The following is a 12,538-nucleotide window of genomic DNA, read 5'->3' on the forward strand; positions in this document are numbered from 1 at the left end:
TAACGAGAGACGCTGTGTGATGGTGTTTAAATATTATCGTCTGCAGTTCGAAAAATTGCCAACGGCCTTGTAAAGTTATAGAAGTCGTGTCGCAGAATTCCCAACTCAAAAACAATGAAGTCAAGCTACGGTAGTTACATCCAAGAGCAGGGTAGACGTGTTCTTCTGTAGAAATGAAACTCGAGCAGGTTACATGAACTGTTAAACGGTAAATTAAACCGATTATTTTAAAAATAAAAGAATATGAAAGAAAATAGGTCAGGTAACAGCCAGTGCCACGATGTGATCTAGTCCGTTCAGAGAAGCCTGGCTGAGCTTATTGAGAGGATTGTCAGAAAGCACAGAACAACATGGAAACAATCTGAAGAACTAGAAAAGGACATTCTAGCCACCTCTTAGATATGGTGTCCAACACAGCGGAAAGGTTCATATTTGGGTAACGGTAGGATTTGTTAGAAAAGTAGTTCAAGGACATACTGCTTTGTGTGCAGAGTGCTATACTGATTTCCTGGCAGAGGACTTTGATGTGAAGACGTACACAGCCCAGGCTATTCACCATGCCGTCATTGCAGAGCAGCTGGCCAAGCTGGCGCAGGGCATCAGTCAGCTGGACAAGGAGCTGCACAGCCAGGTATAAGCCCTGCACTTCATGCCACTCCACTCCACCTTTACATGAATTTAAGTCACCTGGTAACAACTGATCTTTCACTAGTTGTTTAAATGAGGAGTGTCTCGCCAGCAGGTTCTGATCCTTTCTTATTTGTTATGCTTGTTTTTTATACACTCCCCTATTTTCAAGTTTGTTTTATACTTTGCTGGAAATCATGATTCAAGGTTGAAGTCCTGTTTATTGTCACTTTCACACTGTGGTAATGAAAACACACAGAGGTGTGAAATACTGTTTCTCCTAGTCCCGCTGTGCCACATATGCAACTACTGCCACACTACTTTATCTACTACGCTAGGAAAAAACATGGGTGTGTCTGGTCTGGTCTAGGTGGGTGCTACATGTCTAAGTAACATCCACATAATGTTTACGAATACCAGGTCCAAAAATTCCCCACCAAAGATGATCAGTGTTATTTACTTCTTAATTTTAAATACAAAAGCTGCCTATACAATCAGAGAATAATAGTACTGGTAGATGCAACTGTAGCTAACTGCATGTATAAGATTAACTAGATTTAAATCCTTTGCAAGCAGTGGTTACCATTGACCTATAATGCAGCAGTCTTCAGTTGTTGTTTGTGTCTTTTTGTGGGTCTTTCTGCCTTAAGTTTTGTTTTCAGAATATTCCACTATTTTACCTTCAAAAACTCCTGGGATGCTTTAATTGCACATGTGGGGTCATTGTCTATCTGTACAGTGAAGCACTGTAGAATCACCTTTGCTTCATTTGGCTGAATCTGAGCAGACACTATCGGAATATAAACTCTTCCAGCTCCCTCTGTCTTCAGTCACATCACAATTAAACACCAGTGACTCAGTGCCTCTGGGGCAATGCCAAAGGAATACTGATAATGTCCTTAGGGTTTTGGATTGTTGGTCATATAAAACAGGACATTTGAGGATGCTACCTTTGGCTTTAGGGAATTGATATTTTCAATATGTTCTTTTTATTATATGTTTTATTGACCAGGTTAATAATGAATAAAACATTTTACAGCTGTACATTAACTTAAAGTGGAACATTAGTGGTTTTTGTGTGCTAAAGTTTTTTTCTAAGTTTTCCCATTTGTAATGTCAGTTTGACCAAGAGTAGGAGCTAGGATCTGATTATGGTCTGATAGAGATCTCACAGTCACATAGTCATACATGTCACCTGAGCGCCATGGAGTTGAATTTGTTTAAAACAAAATGGCTCTGATCATTTGCTGGACTACGTGATTGCCTCCAGAGGGATTCATTTTTTCTGTGCATCGATTGAAACACGCCCCGTAATGAAATCCAAATGGAGTGTGACCAGACTCATATTCTAGAATTCAGTCTGGCTGTGCCAAGCACTGTCACCAATATAGCAGACATGATGAACTCAAAGTGTTTTGCTGATAGCTTCACTTCACTTATTTTAAATAACATTTCATATTTGTTCAGATTGATTTATTACCTCACAGGCAGCCAGTTGTTTCAGTTCATTTAATTTCACTGTGGAAATTTGAAACTAGTTTAAAACTGTTTCTATTACAAACACTCTGGCAGCCCTAACAACTGTGTTTCTATTTTCTAGGTCGTGGCGAGACATGAAGACCTGTTGGCTCAGGCCACTGGGATAGAGTCACTAGAAGGTAAAGATCCACTTCCCTGTATGTTTCAATTATAAATTCAACAACAGATGACATTGAGTTCTTGAAAACCAGCACCTGTGCCCTGTGTTGCTATTTCACTACTTGCTAGACATCCAGACAGTTTGTATATTAGTCAAAGTTTTATAAGGGTCATGTGGTAGCTGATTGATTTTTGCAGTCTGGCAGAATCTTGCATGGGAGTTCTATGTTGTATTTCTTCCTTTATTTTTTAGTTTTGTAGCGGTGTTTTCCGCCCATTACTGAAGTAAAGCTCAGAAACCAAGGGACTGAGCTTCCCACCAGTATATGAAAGTAACTGTAAACATCCTATACATTAAAACATTAAACGACAGTACTGCAAACCAGTGATTACTGGATAACTGTATGTTCCAACAGCAATCTGCACCTTCAACCTGTGCAATTTTTGGGTTTAACCACAAGAGGGAGCCAGAACTCCTCTGACTAAGCCTGTCAGCAAAGTATCTCTTGGAGTGAATGTCAAAATATACTGAAAGAAAAGATTGTTGTGTTTTTCAGGGGTTCTTCAGATGATGCAGACAAGGATAAGTGCTCTGCAGGCAGCTGTCGACAGGTAAATACTTTTTTTTCCTGCAGGCTTTTGTCAGATTAGAGTTTATTAATGTCAGCATTTGCACGGATATACCTGGCTTTGGTTCCTGCTGTTTCATATTTGCGCACTCATTGATTTTTACAGTCATCGTTTTTCTTATGCACTGGCTGCAGTAGCCATGGTCTGTTAGGTTTAGGAATTCCGTGATTGCCCCTCTGAGCAACTGTTCAATTCATAGAAACCGAGATATTTTGTAGTCGGTGTGGAAGAATGTGGTTTCTTCCACATTGTGAATAACTTTCTAGAACAACCTGCAGTGCACTTCAGGATAGAAGGTGTAACGATGTAGGAAGTTTGCTTACAGTTGAGTGGAAGCTGGAGGTGCAAGCTGGATGCCAATTTTTGACATCAACGAAAGCCGGGAACAATATAAGCTCCACTTTTTGCACAATTACTTATTTAACAAGTGGCAAAAACGGGATCGTCAGTACACCTAACATTGATTATCTACAATTCTCAACACAGTGTATACACGATCAGCCACGACATTAAAACAGAATTAAATAACGTTCACCATCTAGTGACAATGTGATGTTCTGCTGGGAAACCTTTGAACCTGGCATTCATGTGTGTTACTTAGACATGTACTACCCTCTAGATCAGACCAGACATCCCCCACCCTATAGCAATGACACGCGCACAGAGTCGTATATTAGAAAGAGTCTGGCCAACTCAAATGGCAGGATTGTATAGTGTAACCCTAGGGGTGGATGGCTATGTTGAAATAAATGTCTTTTTTTCACCATTAACGGGCCTGTAAAAGTTATTGCCAACATCTGTCAATATGTAAAAGGCCCTCACCTAACTAGCCCAGCGTCTACTTACTTTAAATATCTTCACAAGGTTCACATATTTTTCCTATATAAAATCTTAACAAACGTCAAAGCAAATCATTGACATTTACCTCGCATAATAGAGAGAAATCAGTTAACATCCAGTTCTTCCTTTTAATCTTCTGCTCCCAGAACTTTCCCCGTTTTTGTTCACTGGGGAAACCTTGGAGTCTACCCCGTGTTTTCCTGATCCTGTGCTGGAGCCATAGGCTGAGCACTGTGGCATATTTTAACTTTTAATCCAATTTTATTATCTGTTATTGCTACTTCTCTATGGATGAATATTGGTTACATGTATCTAACATGACACTCATGAAACATGTGACCAACTCAGGACCAGTCAGCATAGAAGTATAGCTTGGACTGTCCATTCCCTAGTTGGCCAGACTTGCTCTAATACATAGCTCTGGTCACACACACAAAAACGGTTCAGGAACAACTTATAAAACATGAAGAGCAGCATAAGGTGTTGACCTGGCCTCCAAATTCACTAGATCCCAACTGATCAAGTATCTGTGGGATGATCCACAGAGACACCTCCCCTCAACCCATAGGACCCAAAGACCCCCACTAACAACATTATGTTACCAGACACCACAGGACACCCTCAGAAGACCCATGTCTATTCTCTGATAAGTAACAACTGTTTTGGAGGCACAAGGGAAGCCTACACAATATTAGGAACGTCGTCATAATGTTATACCTGATCAGTACACATATTTACACGGAGCGTCGCTGAAAGTAGTTGCATTTGTGACTCCCAGAACTGGGTGTTGTAAGGTTCTCTCTAGTGTGATATCGATAAGCTAGAGGCGTGACTGCTATTGATGGCGACTTGTTGACTGCGTCATGACTGGACTCACACCTGCAAGGAATCCCATATACAGTTCATTCGAAGCCCAACACAAGAGACTAAGATGATGTCTCTCACAGTATATTTATGTTATGTTGGCTACTATCACTCTGCTTCTTACAAAGGGTAAAGATCCCACTGAATGTGCAAACTACCGTCCAATTTCACTTCTGAATTCTGATATTAAACTATTTGCAAAGGTATTAGCTCTACGACTGGAACCTCTTATGGTTCAGCTCGTTCATCCAGATCAAACTGGATTTATTAAATCCCGTCTGTCATCAGACAATGTCCGTAGACTTCTGCATAACATTGACGCCACTGCTGATCTCCGTGCCGTTCTCTCCCTTGATGTGGAGAAAGCTTTTGACTGCCTTGAGTGGCATTTTTTATGGTCAGTTTTGCGGCACATGGGGTTCGGAGATCACTATATTGGCATGGTGCAAACCTTATATTCTTCTCCAATGGCAATGGTGATGACTGGTAGTTTATGCTCTACTCCCTTTTTTATTTCCCGGAGCTCTAGACAAGGGTGTGTTCTTTCTCCGTTATTATTTGCTCTATCTCTAGAACCCTTGGCCCAGGCTGTACGTCAGTCTTCCCACATTCCCATTTCTGTCCATACTATGGATTATTTCATATTTCTTTATGCAGATGATATTTTACTTTTTCTAGGTGACGCCGTACTTTCCATTCCACATATTCTGTCTATCTTTAATGATTTCAGTTAAATATCTGGATACAAAATCATTTGGGCCAAATCAGCTTTTTTCCCTCTGAATGAGTCAATGAGTAAGGCGACACCTCATACTACTCCGGTGGTCAAAAATTTTAGAAATTTGGGCATCTCCATTTTCCCTTCATTGCAAGCTACTGCTTCAAATAACTATAGCTCGGTCCTCAGACGAGTGGAGGCAGACCGCTGTCGCGTCATGCCAAATACTTTCCAGGCACGTATTTCGATTATTAAGACAAATAGTCTGCCTCGGGTTAATTTTTGTAGTGGTATGCTCCCTTTACCCCCTCCGATAGGTTTCAGGGATAAATTGTACAAATTAGTCACATACTATATCTGGAAAGGTAAGCATCCTCGCATTAAAATTCTGCAAAGATCAAAATGCTGTGGTGGATTAGGTCTTCCTAACTTTAAATTCTATTCATGGTCTTTCACTCTTCGTGTTTTACATATTTGGCTTAACCCAGACGCTCAAGTGGCCTGTCGCCTCTGGAGGAGAAGCTGGTGCGCCCTCATAGACTTCAGGATTTAATTCATTCCAATATTCCCCTTAAAATCTGTAGATTGGTCCAATTATTTCTTATCTAATCATGATTTGGAGATCAGTAGACATCCATGCAAATATCCATATGAATCTACATCTCCCTTTGTTTAATAATTTTGCACTCTGTTTGGAAGAATAATGGGACTAAAAGTCTTTCTGATATAATTTCTAACAACATATTGAGGAGCTTTCTAGACCTGAAGACAGTTTATAATATACCTAGTACATCCTTCTTTTTTTATTTACAACTCCACAGTGCTCTGTGTGCCTATGGGATCTCTTGGGGAGAAGAGTTTTACACTTTTCATGCAAAACAAATGCAGCCCAAAGTGCTTCACACAAATAAAAACACAAAACGTTATAACAAAAAACAAGTCAAGAACCTCCGGGCTCTGGCCTTGTAAAAAGAATTAAAATACAACTAAGAGACTTTTACTTAAAATATCTATATGTTGCTCGTTGCTCAAACCATGCATGTTTTTCCAGGATAAGGACAAAGATTGTTGATCCGTACAACAAGATTGTGGCCAGGATCACTCAGCTCGCCAGACTACAGGTAACCCACTGAACCTTCTTAACACCTGATGTTTGTATTATGTCACCTTTTCTGTAGCTGTGTGGGAAATGGTGTCTTATTTGAAATGGCAGAACTAGATGACAGTTCTTTACATGGCAGACTGAACCACTAAAAATTGGACCTAAAACCACAGAGAAATCCCCACTGCGCATTGCGCATATTTAGGCAAGATATTTGTTGTGTGACGTCCACGCCGCTGTATGTGCAGTTCGGTGAAAACACTTCTCCTGTTTGTGCCGCCAAGGGGAATCGTGATTAAATATTGATGAAACGGCGGCTGTAAAAAGGTCAGCATGATTTTGAGGCCTCTCTCCTGGGCTAATGGCTTTGTGTTGCTCAAATTGTCTCTCACTTTGCGTCTGTGTGTGTTGAGAGAGATGTTACTCTCAGTCTGTCTCTTGTTCAAGTCTTCAGCAGAAGTTGCAAGGGACTTGGGGAAATGATACGTATTTTTGGGACAAGCTGCGACGTCTCATTCTCTAATTGAAAGCCCATGCATTATGTTATTTTGGAAACCTTCAGAAAACTTGAATTATAATTGGAAATCCTGAAAACGCAGTTCATCTCTTGTAATAAAGGTAAAGACATCGATCATTATTGAGGAAATACACACTTAATTTCACATGCTTCCATAAACATCATGCCATCAGATTGCCTGCGATGGATGTTTATTCAAAGTCTGTACAGGACCTAAGATTGCATTTAAAAACCCAGTTTATAACCTATTCCAACACTAAAATGGTGCAATCACCGTTAGTACCAAGTAACTTCTCTGTGCATCTTCTGCACCACAGGACGCCCTCATAAGGTCCATGTCCATTCTCTGATGGGTTACGGTTGTTTTGGGGCCACAGGGGAGACCTACACAATATTAGGAAGGTGGTATAATGCATTCCACAGGTTTTGTGTTGAAAAAAAAAATATTTCAGCGCATAAAAGGAGCACTGTAGCTTCATATGAGCTCTTTTCTTTGCTCTTTGAAGGCAAAGTTGCAAGTATTTCTATATATTTGGCTGCAAGTACCACATGTTTAATAGTAATTCTTCCTCAAAATACAGTGCAAGTACAACTTATATTACACTTTCGAAATATGTTCAGGTTATGAGTATAGGCAGAGAAAATGCTCTATTATATTACATTAGATTTTGTATAATATGTTTAACACTACCAGTGAAAAGTTTGAATTGAATGAGAAGGTGTGTCCAGACTTTTGACTGGTACTGTATTTGTTTTACATAAGTTAAATTTTATTTCTATCAAAGATTTTAAGGGGTCCACTGTAAAGCATTTATTTGGAAAAGTTACCTCTGTGCTGATACACCAATCATGGATAACATTATGACCACCTTCCTAATATTTGCCCTATGGGTTGAGGGGAGGGCCTCTGAGGAACATCCCACAGATACTTGATCATTTTGGGGATTTAGTTTTTTTTTTTTAGTTCTTCCTAAACAGTTTTGTGCGTGTGTTGGGCTGCATCCTGTTCAGGATGGCTGCTGCCATGAAGGAGTGTCATTGCTATGTGGCGGTGGTGCCTGGTCTGGTCCAGGAGGGTGCTACATGTCTAAGTAACATCCACACAAATGCCAGGACCAAAGGTTTCCCAGTTGAACATTGAATGGTCACAAGATGCTCAATGTTATTCTCTTCTTCTGTCAGTGGTCGTAAAGTTGTGGCTAATTGGTATAAATGATGGGTGACAAAATGTTGAGAAAAATAAAATCTTAGAATAGGTTTGAAAGAAAGCCTTAAAAGGATTTGGAATACTACCCTACCTGAATCATATTTGGAAAATACATTTTAATATATTCATTTAATTGCTTTTATGTGTACTGCCTTTGCACAGTGTTCTGGACATATGGCGTGTTTTCTTATTCAGATTCTATACTGTAATATTTAATGTTTGCAGTAACACATTTCTTCTATCTTACTCTAATTCTACTGTGTAACTCTGGACTTCTCCTACGGGGAGCAGTAAAGATGCATCTTATTTTATTCTGGCTCAAGAAACTCATGCATTCTCTTGAACGTGACTCCTTTTGGGTAAAGTTTGTAAGATTGTAACGCCTGTCTCCCTTTTCTCTCTTCCTGCTCCAGGTGGCATGTGACCTGCTGCGAAGGATTATTCGCATCTTGTACTTGAGTAAGAGGCTCCAGGGACAGCTGCAGGGGGGCAGCAGGGAGATCACCAAGGCTGCTCAGAGCCTCAATGAACTAGGTAAGGATATGTCTCGATTAAAGCTTACCGTTTGCAACTACTTGAACAAAACATCCGTCTCCTTTGCGTGTGTGCACCAACAATAATCTTTCTGTAGGATCTTGTATGCAATGTGGAAGCACATATTGCAACTAAATGAGATTGGACTGGGTTGTTTGAGTCACAGTACCTTTTGTCATGTTTTCCTTCTTAACCTGTTTTGCTGTCTCAGTTGCTGGCTACGTCAGGGGCCCTGTTCTTTCAGTTGTGGCGTAGTAGGAGGTTTGTGTGTAGGAGAGGGATCTATAGCGGTGGCAGGTTACACTACAGTGTATAGCTTGAATGTGTTATGGCCTACAGGATCATAGGAACAGCAGTTCCTCTGACGACAGGGCTGTTGACCTTTAAATCAGAGCACGGGCCTGTTGTGTCAGCTGAAGGGTGCACGGCGTGCTGCTCTGGGACAGCTCAACAGATTAAACACTATCCAGAACTCAAACAGGACTCAAAGATAAAGACACTACGAACACAAACATGCTTTTCCCTAACGTTGGAGAAATGTTGCCTTTTAAATTTCTGTCAGATGCATACATGCTTGTACTTCTGTACAGTAGGTTGTTCAATGCTTTGTTTAACCTCAGTGACATTTGGCTTAAATTTCACAGTGAAAGCTTAGAAATTCTGCAGCGAGAACATGTTCTCCACCCTCAGTTTTGACAACGCTGGTGCAAAGTATTTCTACTTGTGCACCTGTTAGTCCGACACCACCCAAACGCCAGTCGGCGCTCTGTCTTTTTGTTGGGTTCATTTTTGTTTCATTTCCTGCTTCACTTTCAACAACGGCAACTGAATTTCAGAAAATTTCGCCCCAACACGAGTCATACAAATGTTTGTATCTCCAAACCTCCTCAGTTAACCAGGTCTTTATTGATCCAAAACAATCAGTTTGAAGGCTGCGGAAACAGAAGCAGCTGGAAATACTAAAGCGGAAACATGCTACTACCAAGCGGACCAATCACAGCTCTTACGTTGTGCGTTGCCGCGGCATGTAGTTGCACGTTAGGTGCACATGAGTTATGGCCCTATGTAAGGTACTATGTAAGTCTATGTAAGGTCTGTGCTGTCTACATAGCTGCATTGTCAAATTGACGCAGAAGCCTAAAAAGCCTATTAGTTTGAGAAACAATGGATTATTAACTGCATAGAAGACCCTGGGTTATGCATTACCAGTAAAAGGTTCTCATTTTACCATATTTTCATTATTTTCTGCCTTGTAGATTAGTACTGAAGATCCATCCAAACTGTGACATAACACACATGGACTTGTAAATACAAAAGTTTTAAACAAGGCAGAATATGGTTTAAATCTTAGATTCCTTTTGCACACTCTTGGCATTCTCTCCATCAGCTTAGTGAGGTAGTCACCTGTAATGGTTTTCAATTAACATGTGAATCTTGTCAAGAGTGGATTTGTGGAATTTCCTCCCTTCTTCATGTGTTTGACACCATCAGTTGACACCGCAGTTCTCTGCTATTCGAATTCATATTATGGCAAAAACCACTCAAGACAAAATGACGGTCCATCTTCACTTTAAGACTTAAAGGTCACCCAGAATACTGCAAGAAATTTGAACATACAGTCACGAAAACCATCAAACACTTGCACAAACTTGCTCTAATGAGGAAAGAAAGAGCAAGAGTCACCTCTGCTGCAGAGAAGTTCATTAGTTACCAGCCTCAGAAACTGCAAATTAACAGCACCCCAGATGAGAACATAAATGCTTCACAGAGCTCCAGTTTTAAAATACATGTGTATTAGAAGATCATAAAAATGAAGAAAAACCAGTGAATGAGAAGTGTCCAAACTTGTGACCGGTACTGTATGTACTGCCTAGTATATGGGGATTGTCACTTCGAAGTGATAAAATCTCTGTTTCGGCTGGGAATAATATACTTGTTTATTTGCCTTATGGCCACTTATAATAATGCAGCCTTGTAATAATAATATGGTGTGAGTATGGGTTGTTCTTCCCCGCTTTGCTAGCTCCCCGTTATTAAAGTTTCATCACGCAAAATGTGAACGGAGTGGAGGGCATGCTGGTGCAGACCCCTGTCTTCATAATTTACTGCAAGGTCAGTTCACCAGTGCACTGGTACACTTAAATCTTCCAAACAAAAAGGAATTGAGCAATTTACTTTTCGCAGTGCACATTAGATGACACTTAGGAAAAACAACTGCCTAATATACATGGACATTGCTTCTGTTAGTCATTTAAAGGCAATCTTCTTTAATGCATAGCAACCGATCTTCCTTCACAGTTAATGTTGCCAGAATCTTCTTTTAGCTCTGTTTTGTTTCTTCAGTTTTTGATGATAAAAAAAACAAAAAATATTAGGGTAGGTGCCACACTTTGGCATTCCACTCTCTTCACTGGCAACTTGTTTGCTCTTGCCGGGTGGTATCCATCTCAGCATGAAACACCTTGTGGGAGCTCATGAGCTGGAAGCTGCTGTCCACACTTTAATAAGGGGAGGTTGACACACATGCTTCTACTGTATGTCTGTTTGGGGTTGGTTTTTAGCTAGATGAGCTAGATGTTTAAGTGTGTTTTGTCTATTTTTTCCAATTACCTAGTTGACTCTGACGACGCTCTGACATGCAGTGAATGGGATGCTCTTTTAGTAGTTATTAAAATGATTTCAGCCATCCATCTGAGATACACTGCATAGTTCGACTGAGGTACCCTTGGATGTCATCTCTCAATAGATACCTTGTTTTCGTTCCCTGTTAGACTTGTTGGCTGTGACAATGGTTGGTGGTTAGGGTCAGAGGACTGTGCGACCTTCTGGTGTCAGCAGAGGAAAAGTGATATTGATGCATTTCATGTCGCTGCCATCCGTTATCTATGTGTCACGCTACTTTTAATTATCACAAGGCATTAAGTGAGACAGAGCAGGTTCACAGGGATAAGTGTTTTCAGCATGGCCGTGCCTGCTAGTCTGTGACCACTTTTCATACCACATGCACACATTCATAAACACACGCGGACTCCCGAAAATTCCTCTGGCTGCAGAGAGCTCCTAAATGGGGTCAGCGTCCTCATTATTTTCATGCAAAGCAATATACTCATGTAAGTGATCTCTTTCCTCCAGCAGTTACTACAGTGCCGAAGTGTGCTTTACTGCTTTTTAATTTTCCATGGTTCACTTTGTGGTGTCATGGAATCACTTGAATGAGTTTGAGAGAGTAGTTCAAAGAATATTTAGATTCCAATTCCATTTTCTTTGCCAAGAACAATAAAAGGATAACACAGCTGGAAAATATTTAATAAAATACACCATGTGGAGGCTGCTTAGCTGCTAAAGTACACACAATTATATCCACATGCTTCTATTTACTTTTGGTCATGGAGAATTTTGAGTCAGTGGCACTGCTCTAAGAATGGCAGATTTTTTGGCTAAAGCATCTCAGCAACCAGATGGGGGAAAAAAAATCATGGTTTCTAATGACTGGGTCCTAATTTTATTTTTGTTACTTCCTGACTTCCCTTCTACCCTCTTTTAACCTCTGCACAAACTTTGATACCTTCACCGTCGTCAGAAAAACCCACCAGCACTTTGGTTTAGGACTGAACCATGACTATCAAGCCATTCATTATCTATTACTTTAGAGGGTGGGCTAGAGCTTATCCCAGCTGTCACTGTGCAAGAGGCGAGGTAAATCAAGGACAGATCGCCTGTCCTTGTACACATTCAATTTCAATTAATTTCAGTTTTATTTATATAGCGTCAATAACAATGCAAATAATCTCAAAACCCAGCCTGAAACCTCCAGAGCAAGCCTGAAGGGGACCATGGCAGAAAAAACTCCCTTTTAACAGG

General features: G+C 40.4%; 1 protein-coding gene across 1 annotated transcript in view; it reads left to right on the top strand.

The window, feature by feature from the left end:
• cog5 (component of oligomeric golgi complex 5) overlaps positions 1-12,538 on the top strand; it is a 61,418-nt gene that overhangs the window by 165 nt on the left and 48,715 nt on the right. Inside the window, exons 2-6 of the mRNA XM_047574970.1 lie at positions 492-631; positions 2,228-2,285; positions 2,823-2,877; positions 6,369-6,438; positions 8,557-8,677. Coding sequence (XP_047430926.1) covers positions 492-631; positions 2,228-2,285; positions 2,823-2,877; positions 6,369-6,438; positions 8,557-8,677 — 444 coding nt within the window. The remainder of the gene's footprint in view (positions 1-491; positions 632-2,227; positions 2,286-2,822; positions 2,878-6,368; positions 6,439-8,556; positions 8,678-12,538) is intronic.

This window comes from Mugil cephalus, chromosome 22 (genome assembly GCF_022458985.1).
Source record: "Mugil cephalus isolate CIBA_MC_2020 chromosome 22, CIBA_Mcephalus_1.1, whole genome shotgun sequence".
Lineage (NCBI taxonomy): Eukaryota > Metazoa > Chordata > Actinopteri > Mugiliformes > Mugilidae > Mugil > Mugil cephalus.